Source organism: Sander vitreus, chromosome 1, assembly GCF_031162955.1.
Source record: "Sander vitreus isolate 19-12246 chromosome 1, sanVit1, whole genome shotgun sequence".
Lineage (NCBI taxonomy): Eukaryota > Metazoa > Chordata > Actinopteri > Perciformes > Percidae > Sander > Sander vitreus.
Genome location: NC_135855.1, coordinates 14528133 through 14549281, shown reverse-complemented (window position 1 = coordinate 14549281; position 21149 = coordinate 14528133). Strand labels below are relative to the sequence as shown.

The following is a 21149-nucleotide window of genomic DNA, read 5'->3' as shown; positions in this document are numbered from 1 at the left end:
AGTGACTTCCCAATCCCATCAAGTCTTAATTAGCCCTTTTAAGATGGGTTTATTTTACTAATCCCTAGCAGAGCAATCTAAATCTGGTTACCTCAGGTTACCTCCTGGCCGCTTGTCTTCACAAAATGTTATCTACATGAAGAATTTGTTCCTAAAACTACATTCTGGTTGTATGAAAATAAGGCTTGGAAAATCTTAATTATATTATGTTAAGGTTGTGGGTTTTAATTCATTTTTAACATATGGACACTAGCTATACATTCCCACTTTCTGTATGATTAACAAGGAAAATTAATCTTAACAGTGTTCTATGTATTGGCACATTTGATCATTTTCTGTGTAATTTTCCTTGGACTGAAAACACTTGGACTGCTCCGTCAGTTAAACGAAACGTCATTGCGGTTGATTAAAGAAGCAGAGTGTGATGTAACTGCACTATCTGCCCAGGGAATGTCTAATTGACTGCTTCCTTTCCCTATGCCAACTATCTTTCCTACCAATTTACTAAATGTTGGAGTTGGATGTCATATGAGACTTAAAATCTCAGCATCTATGCATTAAAATTAACTGAAATTTCTTTAAGGCCATAAGTGTCTTGGATGTTAATGTCAGTTACCTCCGTTTGAAGATGTTATTCTGTCAATGTTATCTATTATGTGCTGAGAGAAACCCAAATGTTTTTTTTACAAGAATTAATGTAGCACCTATTTGCGTACTTCCACAGTGAACAGCCGTCTGTGAGACGGATTACACTCGTGATGTAGCTATTCACTTCTTTTCTGTGTTGATCATTAATTCTAGAGCTATCATGAAAATGATATCCAAACCTTTGTGCAAAGGTGTGTTTATATAGCACTTAAATTGTGTTATGATGTAAATGTCACACAATGATCAGTCTAACTAATGCTTTCATTATCATGTTAATTGTTAGTGTATTTTTGCAACTGAATGGTGTTTTAATCTATGCTCATTGATATAATTTGGGGTAGACAAAATATTAGAAACACCTCTCAGTTTATAGTTTAAGCTTTCCACTGTCACGCAGCTTTCCTCATCTCAGTGTTAATTTGCCCCTTACTCCATATGGTACTGCAGACACTTCACCTGCAGGCTGTAGCAGAGCGGTGTGGCGAGAGCGCTCAGATCCAGCTCGTCAGGCGCAGCCAGCCAAAGTCCTCGGGCCTAAGCTGTCATTTTTGCAGACGCTGGCACAGCTGTCTGTGCAAAACCCCCTCCTACACTTCACAGAGAACATTTTAGTACATACTGAGGGAGAAGTTGGAGAAGATGAAAGGGAGAGAGAGTTTGGAAGAGTATCATCTGAGTTTCCACTGTAGACTAGTGGAAGATACAGGAGGAGTTGCTATAGTTGAATTTGGCTTTGAGGCGTTCATGATTTGCACTTTTGAAAAGCCAATTTTAGCATTGTTTGGGGCCTTTTGTTTACCCTTTACATTCTGAAGAAGGGTGTGTGCTTACCAGTTGCTTTCCTTTTCTGGTTAGTTGATGCATAATCATTCATTCTTGTGTGCATGCACGCACAGTGGAATCATCACCTCATGTTTGTCATGATTAGAGATGGTCTCTTTAATTCTACTTCACCACACGTCGGGATTCATTTGCGTCCTTTGTCAGGAGTTAATGGAGTTTTTGCACGGCGCGCTCTGAAAGTCTTTGAAGACACTAGACCTGATGCGATGTGTATACAGCCGCCAGCACTATTGCTTCTGATTGATTTGTTTGCTCTATGGTTGTTTTTGTTTCTCTTTATTTTGTCATTTTCTCAAATTTGAATGAATCTTTGGATGAAATGCCATGTCAGTTATGTGTGTGTATGTTTCAGTAGCTTCCATTACACATCGCTGCATCCATCAAACAGCATTTTCCTTTGTTACTTTGTTTTTTCCTCTCAAATGAAATGGAAAGAAAATGGTACTGTAGTACTATATGAGTGTAAACATTTTCAGCACCCTATGCCAGCTGCAAACTCTTTTATACTTGGTCACATGTCCTACTTTGTGAAAGTAGTTAAAACATTCAGTGTATTAGGCTTCTTTTAGGCTTTAGATTACTTTATAAGTGATGCAAATAAATATTGGCCCTTCCTTCTCAATCTTAAGTATGTAAAGCTACATCTGTCACTATTTATTACCATGATGATTATCGTCACCCAAACATTTTTTTAAACAACGCGCAATATCTGCATAACCTTGTATTAGGCTTCTCTATGCAGCTGATTAATACATTATTTTCAAGATGTAATATTTTGACTTCATAGAGCCTATTTATCACTAATCAAACAGTTGATGCAAATTAATTTACCACTTAGTGAATCTAAGTTGAGCTGTCCTGAAGCTTTTGGCTAGCACTGAGATGTAGCACATCTCAGAGTGACTTATGGCCCTTTTAAGACTCACGACAACGGCAACACTGCGCTTTGAAACCCATATTTCCAATGACTTGGGCCGCGCCAAATACCTGCGTGGCCAATAGAAACGAGGCAGCAAGCAAGGCATGGATGCAAAATAAAGAAAAATATTTTGAGAAAGTATTTTGTGTGTCTGAATTCACCAAACTGCTTTAATGCACCCACAGCTCGACCATCTGCGACTTTCCCTAGTCAGATGTGCATTGAATACAGCGGTGAGCGCAGCTCAAATCACGTTGTGTCTGAAAGGGCCTTTAGTGGTTGTTAACCTAACATCCATCCATCCATCCATCCATCTTCATCCGCTTATCCGGGGTCGGGTCGCGGGGGTAGCAGCTCCAGCAGGGGACCCCAAACTTCCCTTTCCCGGGCCACATTAACCAGCTCCGACTGGGGGATCCCGAGGCGTTCCCAGGCCAGGTTAGAGATATAATCCCTCCACCTAGTCCTGGGTCTCCCCCGAGGCCTCCTCCCAGCTGGACGTGCCTGGAACACCTCCCTAACCTAACAGTCAAGAAGAAAAAAAGAAAGAAGGGACCTCTCACCATTTTCCCTCTTTTTTTTTCTAGTGATATCTCCATGGTGCCAGAGTGGGACTGCCCTTGCCCATAACCAAAACATGCATGTCAACCTTTGTTGACAGTTTTGATCCTTTTGTAGCAGTTTTCTTATTCCTTACCTTTTGAAGAAATATCTTTGAAATATTTAAGCAGGGAAACAGCCATCTGATCTTTTAGAAGTGTTTATTGAGTTGCTCTTGAAAGAAACCGAAATCATTTCACATCTAAAAATTGTGACTACTTATTTTCCCGTCGAGCCCACTGTGATATTTTCAAAGAAAATGAAAAAAAGCTTGATGTGGCTCACAAATCGCCACTTGTAACAGAGCAGCTCAGAGAAACAAGAAGCTGATGTTCTACACAACTTCTGTCGTTATTTAGAGCTACACACACACACACACACACACACACACACACACACAGTCATATACACTCTCGTACACAGTCCTGTAGGATGTGGATTCCTTCCCACCTTCTGCAGCAAACACAACCTTGCTTGTCAAGTTTCAATTGTTTGTTCTTCTTAGATCAGGTATCAAAAGAAAATCTGAAGAAATGCATCATTGCAAAGTCTTTAATAAGTATAAATGTCAAATTAAAGTATGTTAACTTACAGGATGAACATGCAGATAATGATATGTCTACCAGATAATCAGCCCACAGTGATGAGAGACTGTTAGATAGGGAGGTCTTTTTAAAGCTCTCTTTTTGATATGTGGTCAAGCTACCTAGTACAAGAAGAATAAGTACTCAATTATGCTTGAATAAGTTAGTCTCCCACTATCCAATTTCAACCCCTGGAGCAGCATGCAATTTTGTCCTAGTAATTATTTCTGAACAAATTAGTTTTCCATAGTTGCCTTTAATGTGTCTGAATCAGGCAAAACTGGATATAGAGGCAGTTTAGGAGTCTCTTGGTATTTGCAGAGTGTGAAAACCTGTATTTAATCGAGTGAATCAATAAGTGCTCTAATGCACTGTCAAAAGCCAGGAGAAATGAGCAATTTATTTTCCAAAAGAATCTTAGACATTTAGCTGAGCCTAGTTTTCAGGCCTTTTATCATTTGGTCTATATGATGAAGTTATAAATTTGTGTTTTTAAAAAATAAAACTGATTGTCCTGATGGATTAAGCCCTGGGGGGTTTAAATAGGGAAATTAAATGCTTTCTATATTTTCACAACAGTCACATTATCTCAGAGGCTGTCTAGATCTTCCATATTAAAAGTTCCTATTCTCTCATATTTTTAAGAACTCAATCCTTTCATATGTTTTAAATTGTGACTATAGAAAGTACATTTAGTAAGTCAAATAAGCATTAGATATCAGATGTCTTTTTCTATATTTTGTCTGTCCTAAACACTAGTAATTTTGGGTTGTATTTTCCTGCACATTCAAAGATCCGCTCTCAAATAACCTTTTTTCCTGTAACCCTGTTGCCATCATGTTTGAAGGTAGCTTGCCGTGTCCTGGCCTGTTTATTGTCAGTGTTGCACCTGTGAAATTGACACATTGAGCATGCTTATTACAAAGCTTGCTCATACTGTTTGTAACAGTTATCCCAGCACATCTAGATAACCTGGAGGGTATGAATAAAGTACTACTCTGAAAATTAGCATTAGTGGATCTTTTACCCCCATTCTCCACAAATGAGAACAAGGCCATTAACATTTGTGTGTTTTCATTATGTAAATGGTGTTAACGCATACTCACAAATTGCCAACAGGAAAGCAATAATTTTCTCCTAGTGATCATAATGTGTCCAAGTGCATCGTCTTGATTATGACACGCTAATTACATATTGCCTCGTCCCCTCTTCTTTGTCTTGCCCTACAGATTCAGAAAAACCAAGGATCTTTAATGGTAAGTTTTATTGCATTAGAATAAGAAGAAAGAAAATAGAGGTCTCCCACACTATAGTCTGCTACTCTCGGTTGGCTCTCTCATTTGAAAAAAAAAAACACTAAAATTGCATTTTTGCAATGAAATATTTGATCATGCTTAAACTGCTGGTATTACATTAGGTGCCATTATGGAACAATAAAAAACATGCAGGAGCTGAAGGACTGATTTGCCTAAGCTCGCTGAATTTGATTAATCTAAATAGATACTTTTTTTTTATCACACTATTGATTTTCTCTATTGCCAAGAAATTCCATGTAGGCTGATGTGTTTTTTTTTTTTTTTTGTTTTTTTTTTATCTCCTTGTGTCTCTCCTCTTCCAGCCTCTCCAGTTACTGCAATGCATCGTTGATGAGGTGAGTCGTCGTCTTATGTGCTTTTGCATCTAAAGTCAGTCCTAATGGCCCGGAAAGCTTATATTTTGTTTCCTAATGAAGCAAACCACTCAGGCGGCTTTGCTCCCCGCTCACTCAACCCTTCACCCTATGCAACTGCCTCAGGCAATACACATATGCACACACACACATTACTGTAGAGGTTGGACCTGTCATGAGTGTGACACACACACACAGACAGCAACACCGTTTTGAATTCTGTGCACTACAGAGCCAATACCAAACCAGGACTATTCTTATGACAGCACTGGGTGTTTGTTTTGTATATAAAAAGGCATAACACAAACACAAAACTAAAGAGACAGATAATGACACAGGAGCACTGAAGACCACAGTATTTAGCCATCAATTAAGTAAGATTCCCCCCCATATACACTCTACATATACATGTGTATAAAAACAACAGTCAGACCTCCACCTTTCATTCAATCTCTTCCACTTTCCAACAATTTCACAGTTCCACACTTGCAGTTGATTTGCACACTATAAATAACTCAAACTTAGAAATTTCATTACAAAAATTAGACAGCAGTTTCACATTACAGAATTTTTATGGAATTAGGTTAAGTGATGTCCGTATTTATGACCCTCTTTATAATGAGTGTACTTAGGGTAACATCTGATACTGAACTCCCTCTCTTTTTCCTAACACACACATAGTTTATGATTTCCATGATTTCCACACTATTTTATTGTGTCTGTGTACATGAATGTGTAAGCTTACACTGCCCACATTTTTATCAAAAGCAGCAATCGCAACCTTTCCCTCCTCCTTTTTTTTTATTTTTTATTTATTTATTTTTTTATAAAAGTTCTTTCCTGACGTCCACTAATAGCAGAAATGCCACACCTCTCTAGCCTAAACCAACCCCCCACACCCCATCACCAGCTATATCACACATTAAACATACAATGTCACTTGTCCTTAACTGCCTATAGATTTGGCCGTAATTAATAATTAAATGCTTTTGGTTGTAATGGATTGACCCGGGCTGAACTATTCATTAGTCAGCTAGACAGAGGCATCACTCAAAACTATTTTTTTCTGTGCCTTGTCCTGTTCCTCCCCTTGAGGCGAGAGAACGTTTATCCCTAGCGAGCCAGCACTGCCTCACTGTCCCAGCTAATGCTGTGCTTTGGAGGAAGGGACGAGGATAAGCACTCTTTAGAAAGATAAAGTTGCTCAGAGAGAACATAAAGGTTGAGGACTGCACTAGAATCAGGAAGTTTACAGTTCAATGTGCGGTAGAATACCCAGAGAAGTGCTCTATCTTATTGTTCTCAGTTTGTTGCCAGTTCTGGACCTCATTGACATAACACACAATCTTTTTTCTTACAGCTGATGCTGGAGATTGTTTGACTATAATTATTCGTGATCTCAGCTCAGCATTTGACACAGTTATTGGATCGCCTTGAAAAGTGGGTTGGCATCATTGATACGGATCTGTATCTGACCTGTGGTGTTCCCCAAGTCTCCTTTCTTGGCCTTCTGTTGTTCTGTGTATTCATGGTGCCACTGGGACATATCATACATACAAACAAAAATCAGTACCATTGTTATGCGGATGAAATGTATTTCCCATTTAAAAACCAGTAATAAAGTGGTGGATGTCCCAAAACTCTATCTAAATAAAAAGAAATCTGAAATAATTATTTCTGGTCCTCCCAGTTTAACAAAAACATCTTGGCTACCTGTCTACAAAATGTCAAACCCGCAGCCAGAAACCTGGGTGTAATATTTTCATTTGATAAACAAGTCACAAAAGTCATTTAATCACATTTTTATCTGGGGAGCATCTCATCTAAAGTCAGGTATTTTCTCTATCGGCCTGACCTCGAGAAGGTGATTCATTCTTTTATTTCATCTCTGTTAGCGTATTGTAATTTGTTGTATTCAGGGTTAAGGCGAAACACTATCTTAACAACGTCAGCTGGTAAAACACGTTGCTGCTTGGCTTTTAGACAGTCATATCAGCCCTGTTTTAGACTCTCTTCGCTGGTTACCAGTAAGTTTTAGAATAGGTTTAAAGATGTCACTGATTAACTTTAAAGCACTTTGTAGTTTATGTTCCATTTATATTGCTGATTGTTCATAAGTCCTGGCTTAAGACTAAAGGTTTTGAAAAGTGCTGTGTAAATAAAGTTTATTTTTATTATTATTATAGCACAACTTGTAGAATTTAGAGTCACCATGGACTTGCACTGATCCCATGGAGTAGTTCATTTGCTGCTAAGGTATTTTTAATTGAGCTAGGCCCACCTGACTTCAACATCATAACAGGTGTGATAAATTATACCTGACTCATTGACATTCAGTATTGCGATTTAGTACATACTGTAGATGTGATCCACATACTTTTTTTGCTTTAGTTGTGATGCTTTGATATTGTGCATGACTTATCCACTGGGGATTTGAAAGTTGCTTTAATGGCTGAATGAGTAATAGGCTCCTATGAGTGGATCATTAATATTATTGTAGCTAGAGGTATGTGTGTGGTGGGGGTGGAGTGTAACAGTCTGCCTCTCTTTTTTCTTTCTTTTTCTATCTCACACACACACACACACACACACACACTCTCATACTCACACTCACACACAGTGAGCCATGGCTGGGAAAGGCTCAAATAACGATTTCAGTCTCATGAGGCTAAAAATAAAGGCCAAATAAATAAGGAGATGCAAATTAAGTTTAACAATTAGAAGGTAGACATATCAACAGATACACAAAGGACTGTAATTTTGTACAGTAGAACAAAGATTCTGAAATCATTTTTATGTCACAAGGAAAGTGGCCTTGAAAATCATGACATCAGCATAGATAAAATGTAACAGAGAAGAGGAAAAAGTCACAGCTTACCAGATAGATGGACCTTTCCATGGCAGTTTGCCCAAGTTACAAAAACACATTTTCTCACTTACCTAGTGGTATCTAGCCATGCAAATGTATGCATTTTGTTAAAAAGAATTCAAAAGCAATATCTCTTTCTGGAAATAGTATCCCTGTTTTATCTGGATAATCCACAAAACAAGCTGTGCACAGTTTTCATAATGGCCCTTTTTTTTTGGTAGAAAGTAGTTGGAATTAAAACAATTCTTAACAAAAGCTATTTGATGGATGCCTTTGTAGACTTTGCTTTTATGCAAGGCCAGCCCACAAAGAGACAGAATTTGGTTTGAGGAGAACAAAACCTGGAGCTCTGAATGATGAGGGGGACATTTTTCAGTCAGCTTTGATAAGTTTGTTCATTTGGATGAGTATTTGGAGAACCAAAGAGCACCATAACACCCGCAGCTGTAAAATGTCTGTGCAATATGAGGCCATATTAAAGGACCATATACACACTACACTGATCATCCAACTGTAACGAATGGTCCAGCAAGTAACACTAAGTTATATCAAGGCCAAAGAGTTGTACCTCATTTCAGTTAATTTAACTATTCTCCATTCTGCATGCAAGTGCGCTTACACCATTAGAAATTATCCAGTGCGTCTTTTTAAATCTTAGATGGTATTTATGTATAGCAGAGAAACATGCTCACCTTATTCAACTTAGGTCTTGAACGAGAAGTTCTCTGTAGTTGTTCCCACCATCTGTCCACTGTCCACCCTCATGAATGTGCCTCTCTGCTCTATTTGTTGAATAGCAAGTGGCTCCACTAATAAAGAACTCCCACTTTATTTTCAAGCCTGTAATTACTGATCTAATTTTGCCTAATAATTGCTTCATGGCAATGACATGTATATTTACTTGTACCCTTGTACCCTCGTAGTGTGTGTTCTGTCTCATAGTGGAGCGCATTGACAACCGGAGGAATAATTCACTCAGACTAGTCACTTTCATCAGGATGCTTGTCTTTTGTGCCATCGCCTGCTGCCACATCAAAGCTGCAGCAGTGTTCCTCTCAGCTGGAGACATGAATACATGCATAAATGTGTGTGTTTGTGCCTGCAAAAAGGTGCATATGCATGCAAATATGTGGGGGAAATGCAGAGAGAGATTTTGTATCAGATTTAGCATACACGACACATAATTTAGTTGTGTAGTCAACACTTTGCACAAACTGTCGGTCCAATTGATCCTGTTTTTCTGCTGCATGCATGCATGCGTGTGTGTGTGTATACACACCATAGTACAGTGGTTGCAAATTATTTGGTACTCCCTCTAAACGGAGTGTACGCTCAGGCTTGTGGTGTGCATTGCTCAAGGGCATTTGTTTGTGCATGCCTGTGTGTGTGTGTGTGTGTGTGTGTATGTGCACGTACTATGATATATTGCTCATCCAAGCGGCGGCAGCACTGTGAAGTGCAGTGAGATTAGAAGGGAACCCATTCCTTTGTTAATTTAAATGGGTTCATACATCATGCTTTGCGGGAGCCTGCCGATCAGAGCATTAAGGAATAGCGAACACTGCCCAGAGGTGTTTTTAATGGCACAGCAGGGCTACAGATGTAAAAAGGTTTAATTCCCCGCATTTGAATAAATGCCTGGTTGTGGACCCAGGCTTTATGATTTTTGTGCATATCTGAGTAGTTTGTGTATTTTAGTTCCTATTTTTGTCATTGGAAGGTACTGCTGTGCATATTTTAAATGTTGCAGGACTTACACCCACTATTTACCTACTGGTCAACTTAGTTTTGATATTGTCTGATTGTACCTCTTGTATGAGGAAACATTTGTATTGTGTACATGGAGTGTGCAGCAATCGGTGTCACATATAGGAAGATTTTAGTAATTCGTAAGGAAGGAGCCTGTGTATTTTGACATTTACATACATATTTGAATGCTACAGTGTATAAAAACAACAAAAAATGTGTATAGATTTTACCATCTTTTACCAAAATACATTCCTAGTACCATGATTTCATACTTTTTATATAATGTGTAACTTAAACCCCTACTTCAACTTATCATTGAAACTGCCTATTTTGTTTTATTTCTATTTCTGTTTTTTTGCAGAGAGGAAAATGCTAATCCTGTTACTTTTAACACACGCTTTTATTCTTAGCTCTCTTCTGGAGTTTACTGGCAATGAGACGAAACGAAAGAAAATACAGATGTTAATTTGATACTGCTATTGCTGTGTTCCGTATCCTTTCTCCAAGGATACGGAGGGTAAATATTAGCGTGAATATCAACGACAGCTAAAAGTAGGGTAAAGAAGCAGAGTGAGAGTAGTAAAATGGATGGATTAATGAGGTGAGGGGCAGTAGTATAGGGTCAGCCTGGCCCAGCTGTTCTACATGACACGGTTCATAGACCCACCATTGACAACATGTCACAAGCCTGACACACGCACATACACCTTACTCTTGTTCATTTTTGCAACAAGATAAAGTCTTAGTCCTGAGATGAAACGTCCATGTGACATTTGGATTTAATTCTTTTAAATGCTGGATGGGTGTCTGATCTGCTGTTAAATGAAATCAATTACTAATAGTAAAGTAGCCATTTTAGCCATGACACATTACCTGATAGTATGATTTTGAGATGAAAACAAAGAAGAAAACATTTCTTTTTCATCACATAAAATATTATTAATAAAATAACCCCATCCAATGAGCTCTCGCATCTTAAGATCATTTCTTCTTCCCAGCAAAATCCAAACTAAAAACTTCGGAACATGTTTGAAACAGGCATCAATGGAGAAAAATACACTCTTTCCCTAAAATAAATTGTTGCTTCGACACAGTGAGGCAGACTGCCCAAAACAGTAGAGTGAAAAACCACAATGTCGAAGGTCGGGTTATTATTCAAGAAAAGTCTCATACATGAATGGCCACCATTTAAAAATGTAGCCTTCATCTGAATGGCTTAACAAAGTTTATAACACCTTTTAATAACCCCAGTTTCTGTGACCTGGTGCACCTTCAGGTATCTCTTGAGATTGGTAGGATTTTAAAGACTATGACACCATGACACACTTTCCACAGTATTATACTTTAAGTAAAGTAGATCCAAACAACTGCCTTTTTTCTACTAAAGCTTGATTTATGGTTCTGCGGAGGCTCGACGCATCGAGCCAGCATGTGTGTATGTGTGTCTGTGGAGTGTGTGGTAGAGCAAAGGAGAAAGTGAGAGAGTGACGGCGATTGACCTCGGAGCGAGTACCGACTCTAGAGTCATGGTGAGAGAAACAAAGTGTGTCCCCTGTGCTTTCTGACCAATGTGGGAAATCTGTAGTAGGAAAAGTTAACCCTCTCCTTGATTTCATGTTGTTTATTCAATTGATCCATCCGTTTCTCATAGAGCTTACACAGTAGCAGCATAATGATTTTTAAACGTTTAACCCCAAAAGATTACATAGAGGTTCATGTTGCATACAAATCAAGTAACATTTAATGATTCTGAATATTGTATGTAGATGAATCAGCTTTAATTGGAAAATTGTAACGTTGAAATCCTGATGCTTTTTTAGTTCATGAGTGTTAGAATGAAGAATGTATTTAAAAGACGACAAAGTTAACATTACAGCATAATTTTTTTTTTTTAATGGCAGAATCCCACCTATAGCACATCAAACTCACTGTACAAAAGGTCTATGTAGCCTTTATGGTGATGCCTCAGCAAAACATTTTGCGTTTGAATAACAGCCCGGCTCGATTGTTCTCAATATGATACTCTCAGCAACAGTACATGAAGCACATTCAGTGACATTTCTTTCAGGTCTGAATTTTAAAATGTGAGAAGCTACAGCCCTAATAAAGTAGGTATCTTCAGGCACAGGGTTTTTACTGAATAACATTAGGACAGTGTGTGAAAGATGCCATAGATATTTATTTATTAACAAAAGCAAAACATAGTCTAAAAACCATGGCTGTGTCTGTTGTACCATCTCTAACTGGCTCACTATAGTACAAACTATACATGTGTGTGGCTTTTTTAAGTTGCTGTAAAAAGTTTGTTATTAATGTTGACTTTAACTCTACTGAGACATACTGTCTGAAAATAATGCAGCTGTGATTTAGCAAGTTAATTAATATTCAAATGCAAAAGCTATTGATTCTTTGCGCAGCGACTCTGGTCTGGATTTTTATAGATAAGGCAAATATCCTAAGTTCCAGCTCTTGCTTTTAGTGTGTCTGAGTGATATACAAGCCAAACCACATGCCTCCCTCCCAAAATGGACTTGATGATTTTCTCTGTTCTAGCATTAGCACACAAGGCCACAGCAGTTTGCACAAACTGCCTTTTAAAGGAGAATTCCGGCCAATTTTTACTTTAATCTTGATCGTTATAACTACGCGAGTACTTTCGATAGAAAAACCCCCGACCCGAATCAGTGCAGGTAACACGGAGTAGCTGCAGCTACGTACTACAAGCGTCCCCTGAGCTAAAGTGGCAGTTGTCGGGGCAAGTTTTAGAGTGCCTTTGTGCCTCTTAACAGACACAAAATGCAATTAATATGTCTGTGCCACATGAACAGGGCCCTTACGTGTCAACAAGATGCGTTTTCAACTCAGACATTGTTTAAATTCATCTACCCTGGTCCCTGTCTCGATCCTGCCGGTAGCTAGCTTGCCCTGCTAGCTGATAGCCGTTAGCCGTTAGCTGCTAGCTGCCGTCCGGTGAGTGTATTCAGACAGGCTTCTGTGATAATCATCCCAATAAATATCCACGGAGCAGCGGTGGTGTGGCTATGTCCTCCAGAGGACAGTTCATGTCACGTCTTGAAATGTATTCCACAAAGGCACTCTAAAACTTGCCCCAACCACTGCCGTTTTAGCTCAGGGGACGCTTGTAGTACGTAGCTGCAGCTTCTGTGTTACCTGCACTGATTCGGGTCGGGGTTTTTTCTATCGAAAGTACTCGCGTAGCTATAGCGATCCAGATTAACGTAAAAATTGGCCGGAATTCTCCTTTAAGAGTTGCAACAAGCTCCGGTTTCTGTGTTAGGACCAAGGACAGCGACAGTTAGGTCCGCAGAGACGGGGGGGTTGGAGGTTTGTGTTGTGGGGATGGAGGGCTGGGGGGTGTAAATGCAGAGCTGCTAACAAATTGATTTGCTTGATTTGCTCTTCAATGAGAAGTGCATCCTGGCTCAGTCAAAGAAGATGCCATTCAACATTGGCCATTTACAAGAGACTTGTTAGAATCAGTCTAAGAATTAGTGCTTACATTATTAACAATAACTAAAATAAATATAATCATGTATAGCTGTTACAAATGTTTGTCATGTTCTTTTAGCGTAAGGCTCTGTACAATTATGGTGGTAGAAATCCAAACCATAACAGCTTTAATATACAGCAGTTTCTCTTAAATTTGCACTTTCACCTTTTGAATCACCATATTTGTTGATTGGTTGACCCAACGAGACTAATGTTGTGTCACCAAGCGGGCATGTAGCCCTGAGGTCAGTGTTCGAACAATAAAGGTACTTAATTCTGAACTAAATCCAGGCTCTTCAAGGTTATATAGTCTTTGAACATATGTTGTATCAGTAATTGTACCATTAGGGTTGATCTTATATAACCCATGCACTTTTGGCACCTTGTCTTTTTCGAATAAGCACTAAAGCTTGAAAAATCTTGCTGTATGCCGAACCAGCTACTTTCCCCCCTTTGCAACTCTAAATAGTGTTGCTCTGTTTGCTGAATGGCATTTGGTGGCTAACATGTTAGCCATAACAACTCGGTTGTTGCTGTGTATCTGTCAATTTAGAAATGTTTCTCTGTCTCTTGTGGACAAAAATCAATTAACCTGTAAACTTAGATTACATAACGTTTTATTTTATCCAACTAATCAGGTTTCATGTTCATCCTTTCTTGACATGTTGGTTTAGGTGCTTCTTTGTTATACTGTGTAATGACCAACACTGAGAAATGACTGACATCTATGATCTGTCTTTGTTTTGTTTATGTCCTTCTAATGTATGTGTTGTATTTTTGTCTGCTTTGTTTCACTGCTATTTAGGGGAGAGTTAGGGTAATGCCTTTTTAAGTATTAAGGGTAGGCACATAAGGCCTATTAATCTATTTCTTCATTTAAGTCGTGCAGATACTGTAATTTACTGTGTCAAGATCCTTCAGTCAGTGCAGTGAGTTATCATCATCCCACAATACATTGTTACTTGTTGTCTAAATTGTTGTGTTCTTCTTCACAGGATCCTCCAGTTCTTCCTGTTGGCCAGTTCAGTGAGAAGTTTGTTCACTTTATAACTCAGTGGTGAGTCAGTTACTTTTTAATACTAGGGGTGGGAATGACAGGGTACCTCATGATACGATAACTAATACAGTGGTGTGAAAAAAGTGTTTGCCCCCTTCCTCATTTCCTGTTCCTTTGCATGTTTGTCACACTTAAGTGTTTCGGAACATCAAACCAATTTAAACAAAAGTCAAGGACAACACAAGTAAACACAAAATGCAATTTGTAAATGAAGGTGTTTATTATTAAAGGAGAAAAAAAAATCCAAACCATCATGGCCCTGTGTGAAAAAAGTGATTGCCCCCCTTGTTAAAACATACTATAACTGTGGTTGTCCACACCTGAGTTCAATTTCTCTAGCCACACCCAGGCCTGATTATTGCCACACCTGTTCACAATCAAGGCATCACTTAAATAGGAGCTGCTTGACACAGTAAGGTCCACCAGAAGATCCTTAAAAGCTACACATCATGCCGAGACCCAAAGAAATTCAGGAACAATTGAGAAAGAAAGTAATTGAGATCTATCAGTCTGGAAAGGGTTATAAAGCCATTTCCAAAGCTTTGGGAATCCAGCGAACCACAGTGAGAGCCATTATCCACAAATGGCGAAGACATGGAACAGTGGTGAACCTTCCCAGGAGTGGCCGGCCGCCCAAAATTACCCCAAGAGCGCAGCGGCGACTCATCAAGAGGTCACAAAGACCCCACAACAACGTCCAAGAACTGCAGGCCTCACTTGCCTCAGTTAAGGTCAGCGTTCATGCCTCCACCATCAGGAAAAGACTGGGCAAAAAATGGCCTGCATGGCAGAGTTCCAAGGAGAAAACCACTGCTGAGCAAAAGAACATCAAAGCTTGTCTCAATTTCTCCAGAACACATCTTGATGATCCCCAAGACTTTTGGGACAACATTCTGTGGACCGATGAGACAAAAGTGGAACTCTTTGGAAGGTGTGTGTCCAAGTATATCTGGCGTAGAAGGAACACTGCATTTCATAAAGAACATTATACCAACTGTAAAATATGGTGGTGGTAGTGTGATGGTCTGGGGCTGTTTTGCTGCTTCAGGACCTGGAAGACTTGCCGTGATAAAAGGAACTATGAATTCTGCTGTCTACCAAGAGATCCTGAAGGAGAATGTCCGACCATCTGTTCGTGTACTCAAGCTGAAACGAACTTGGGTTCTGCAGCAGGACAATGATCCTAAACACACCAGCAAGTCCACCACCGAATGGCTGAAGAAAAAACTAAATGAAGACTTTGGAGTGGCCTAGCCAAAGTCCTGACCTGAATCCTATTGAGATGTTGTGGTATGACCTTAAAAAGGCCGTTCATGCTCGAAAACCCTCTAATGTAACTGAATTAGGACAATTCTGCAAAGATGAGTGGGCCAAAATTCCTCCAGGGCGCTGTAAAAGCCTCATTGCACGTTATCGCAAAGCGCTTGGTTGCAGTTGTTGCTGCTAAGGGTGGCCCAACCAGTTATTAGGTTTAGGGGGCAATCACTTTTTCACACAGGGCCATGATGGTTTGGATTTTTTTTCACCTTTAATAATTAACACCTTCATTTACAAATTGCATTTTGTGTTTACTTGTGTTGTCCTTGACTATTGTTTAAATTGGTTTGATGTTCGAAACACTTAAGTGTGACAAACATGCAAAGGAACAGGAAATGAGGAAGGGGGCAAACACTTTTTTCACACCACTGTACATGGCTCACAATACCGATAATATCACAATGCAGCAGTTCTGTGATAATCAATATATTGCTAGACAATCCTATAATGATACATCCCAATATTGGTCTAACTATGAATGCTAAATGCCCGTGAAAAGGTTAAGTGCAAGTTTTTTCTCTTTATTTACTGCAAGTCCAAACTGTTAGAAAACAGCACAATTCTGCAGCACAGGTTTTTCAGTCTGTATATTATAATTACAGAACTATAGAGCAACTGCGTGTCCAGACTTTGGACTTAAACGTGGCTGGAGCATCTGTTATTTTCCTCAAACTGCTGTCCGCCATCCCGCCTTATTTTATGAATTAAAATATCAATATATGGCGACAGCTTATCGATTATCGTATCGCACGAAGGACAACGATATATTACCGTATCGATATTTTGTCACAGCCCTATTTAATACGCTTTGTTTCTTGTAGGTCAAATACAGAATGTTTTTCAGATTTAAAATGGAATTGTGTCTGTTTTCAAGGGCCGTTAAATGCCTAGTGCATACATTTGTGATTCTAGTTTGCAATAGCTTAATATGTGTGGCACAGTCAGCCATTTGAGCCCCGCATAGCCAGACTGAACAATTGCAGAGAACATAAGCTGCATTTGACATAGATGAACCAAATTATGGTAGATGAATCAAAGGTACAATGGTGACACAAGGGGATGAAAGTGCATTTGTCTGTGTTCTAATGCATTGTGGTTGTGGTAATGGCTTTAGCTATGATATTCAGTGCTGCTGAATAAAAAGCCAAGGAATGATTGATTTATCTAATGCAACAGGACAAAGACAATGTTTACCCTGCGTTTGCCTCCGATTCATTAGCCTCTTGTAACCTTTACAGTGGCACAAACATCTACATACACACCCAAACCACATGCAAGGGGTGTGTGTGTGTGTGTGTGTGTGTGTGTGTGACTATCTAGCTGGCCATACCATCTGTTGTTTATCCCCCATGCCTGCTTTATTTACTCAAACAGAGCACCTCTCTCCAGAACAGACTGAGGTACCAGCCCTGGCATTATCTTCTCCCAGGCTATTCTTAGAGGGTCATGGTCCATTCATTGTGAAACATAAACTAGTAACATGACTAACTGCAGGCAGGTCCCTGCACTGATTCCTCTTAGTCCCCAATACACAGTACATACTATAGAGGACACTCACAGAAACACACACATGAATCCATTGTACCAATGTGGTAACTGCTTCAATTTAAGTGTTCTGAATAATAAGAAATATTTATTGAAATTCAAAATATGAATTAAATTATTCTATTGAAATAAATGTTCTGTGCTGGTAGTGTGTATTGTCTGTCATGCCCTCACTTTCCGTTTCTGTGTCAGGAAAGGTTTCGTTTCAGGTGCTCTCAAATATTTGTTTATAAATTAAAATGATGCCGTTGAAATGAAAGTTAGAACAAAAACGTCTTTGGCACATATACAAACACAGTTTAAATATAGACTGCTTGTATCTTTTTTTTTTTTCAGTATGCGGCGGCAACCCAAAGAGAGGCCTGCCCCTAATAACCTCATGGTAAGTTAAACCAAGACTTCCATTAAACAATCCCAAGGACGACAAAATATAAGTTTTGAATAACTGTGTACAGACGGTGATCATATTCATGCATTCCAATAAAAATGTAATTAATAATAATTAATCATTTTATTATCTCTGTAGCTTTTGGAATATACAAATGTATTTTTTCCGCAATGATTGAGGTGTTTTGGGTCAAGGACCCTTAAAGTTGGGATTGCTGTGTGGAAATAACAGTAATGAACTTTTTGCTACCATTGAAAGATGTTAGAGAGAGGTCAGCGAGAAACCTTGGGGTAGGATTGAGACCTACTTCAGCAATAATTCGTTCATTTCACTGCATTGGAGCCACGCTGAATGAATCAGGACTAGCTGTTGTAAAAAAGTCAAATAATTTTAGTTTACAAAAATAAGGTTTTACACACTAATAAAAATTTGAGCAAGGGGCAAAAGGAAATTATTTTTAAGTGTGTCTGCCTGTCTTTGTCCATGTAACGCTAAGAAAGTGTGCCCATGTTGACTTTATCATTTTAACATCTTACTGCACAGAACATAATTCTCAAAATCCTAAACGTTTGCTGTCACCAAATGAACATTGTGTCTCATTTGCAAATATGATGATAAATGTAAATAACTACGTCAGTTTTACAACTTATTATACAGTGCTGCTTATGAGTTTAGGAACCCATGCTAAAGTTGACTAAAAAGAAGAATTAAAAAAATCATCTTTTGGAAATTGATCTTAATGCCTTAATTAAAGAAATTAGGAAAAATCCAACCTTTAAGGACACCAATTTACTTTGTGAATGAATCATGTATCGTAAAATCAAACCAGCTATTAGGCTAACTGAAATAAAACCATGCCAATCTCTAGTTATTAGAGGTTGGCATGGTTTTATTTCAGTTAGCCTAATAGCTGGTTTGATTTGCACTGAGAGATGATTTTATGGAAAGAACCCCATGCCAATCTCTAGGTATGGTGAAGGGTATGTGATGATGTGGGGCTATTTTTAATTCCAAAGGCCAAGGGAACTTTATCAGGATGCATAGTATCCTGGATCCATGAAATAACTGGCCTTTAAAAATAAACATCTGCCTGCCTCTATGGGAATTTAACATAGGGGTGTACTTACTTATGCCCCCTGTATTTTAAGGAAGAACATTTATTTATTTACGATACATTATTCATTCACAAAGAAAATTTGTGTCCTTAAAGGTTGGATTTTTCCAATTTTTTTTAATTAAGGCATTAAGATCAATTTCCAAAAGATGATTTTTTTTTTCCTCTTTTTAGTCAACTTTAGCATGGTTTCCTAAATTCATGAGCAGCACTGTATAGCACCGTTGCCTTTCTGTTAATTACATTCCCATTGTCACTGAAATATTACAATTTCTAACCGTATAGGACATGACTCCCATAGTCAAACAATTGATCCATCCGTTTCTCATAGAGCTTACACAGTAGCAGCATAATGGTTTTTAAACGTTTAACCCCAAAAGATTACATAGAGGTTCATGTTGCATACAAATCAAGTAACATTTAATGATTCTGAATATTGTATGTAGATGAATCAGCTTTAATTGGAAAATTGTAAAGTTGAAATCCTGATGCTTTTTTAGTTCATGAGTGTTAGAATGAAGAATGCATTTAAAAGACGACTAAGTTAACATTACAGCATGATTTTTTTTTTAATGGCAGAATCCCACCTATAGCACATCAAACTCACTGTACAAAAGGTCTATGTAGCCTTTATGGTGATGCCTCAGCAAAACATTTGGCGTTTGAATAACAGCCCGGCTCGATTGTTCTCAATATGATACTCTCAGCAACAGTACATGGAGCACATTCAGTGACATTTCTTTCAGGTCTGAATTTTAAAATGTGAGAAGCTAATGCCCTAATAAAGTAGGTATCTTCAGGCACAGGGTTTTTACTGAATAACATTAGGACAATGTGTGAAAGATGCCATAGATATTTATTTATTTATTAACATCTGTTGTACCATCTCTAACTGGCTCACTATAGTACAAACTATACATGTGTGTTCCTTTTTAAGTTGCTGTAAAAAGTTTTTGATTGTTGACTTTAACTCTACTGAGACATACTGTCTGAGAATCAGCTGTGATTTAGCAAGTTAATTAATATTCAAAAGCAAAAGCTATTGATTCTTTGCGCAGCGACTCTGGTCTGGATTTTTATAGATAAGGCAAATATCCTAACTAAGTTCCAGCTCTTGCTTTTAGTGTGTCTGAGTGATATACAAGCCAAACCACATGCCTCCCTCCCAAAATGGACTTGATGATTTTCTCTGTTCTAGCATTAGCACACAAGGCCACAGCAGTTTGCACAAACTGCCTTTTAAGAGTTGCAACAAGCTCCGGTTTCTGTGTTAGGACCAAGGACAGCGACAGTTTGGTCCGCAGAGACAGGGGGGGTTGGAGGTTTGTGTTGTGGGGATGGAGGGCTGGGGGGTGTAAATGCAGAGCTGCTAACAGGTTGTATGTTCTCAGTCTCACACCAGAAAGGAGGAGTAAAAGGAAATGTTGTCTAGACACTCAGTGGGCATTCCTGCCTCCACACAGAAGTAGTTATCTTAAGGTAGAGACTATGCCCTACTACTTTTCAAGTTCCACTTGTTGTGTTTGCAGTGCTGCTCTTTTTTTGGTATGACTCTCCAGCTTTTTCTGAACACAAATGCCACTGTTGTTTTGAATTAACTCCAATTATTAATACTTGGGTTTCTAAGTTTCTATATAATTGTTTGGTAACACTTTACTTGAAGGTATATACATAAGAGGGACATGACACTGTCATGAACACATTACACTGTCATGACACAGTCATGACACATGAACCCTAACCCTAACTTACACTACTAACTAAATGACACTTACTAAAAGAAGCGTTATGTCATAAACGTTTATGACTTGTTTATAATGTTTATGACACGTTCATGACCGTGTCATGTCACTCTTATGTAGATACCCTCAAGTAAAGTGTAACCAATTGTTCTAGTGAAGAGAATCATGAGCTCTTTTTCTCGGTGTCTTGTGGTTTCTGTGTCCTCCATGACCTAGTTGCACAACCAAAGCTTCTTTCCAACACACAATAATGCAAGGACATGGTTCACACCAAATATCAGATACCAACATTTATCAAACAATATTAGATCTGCACCGATAAATATTCAATTTATCCACAATTAATCCAGGACGCTGGATCAACTGCACACTGCTTCTCCTCCTTGCTGTGCTTTGGGTCATCGTAGCTCACATGGTGGCATTTTCGTCACTCGTTTTTCTCACTCTCCTCCTACTCTGCCCCACTTTCTTCACATACATTGTGGTCCCTGTGCTCTTTTTTTAAATTTTTACAGCTATCTCTCGCTCTCTCTCTCTCTATTTCCTACTTCCACTCTCTCTCCATCCCTCTCGTCTTTCCTTTACCTATATTTTT

At 38.7% G+C, this 21149-nt stretch overlaps 1 protein-coding gene across 1 annotated transcript in view; it reads left to right on the top strand.

The window, feature by feature from the left end:
- The window catches only part of map2k5 (mitogen-activated protein kinase kinase 5), a 73628-nt gene that overhangs the window by 34425 nt on the left and 18054 nt on the right, over window positions 1-21149 (top strand). The window contains exons 18-21 of the mRNA XM_078276178.1: window positions 4824-4850; window positions 5213-5245; window positions 14387-14448; window positions 17647-17692. Coding sequence (XP_078132304.1) covers window positions 4824-4850; window positions 5213-5245; window positions 14387-14448; window positions 17647-17692 — 168 coding nt within the window. The remainder of the gene's footprint in view (window positions 1-4823; window positions 4851-5212; window positions 5246-14386; window positions 14449-17646; window positions 17693-21149) is intronic.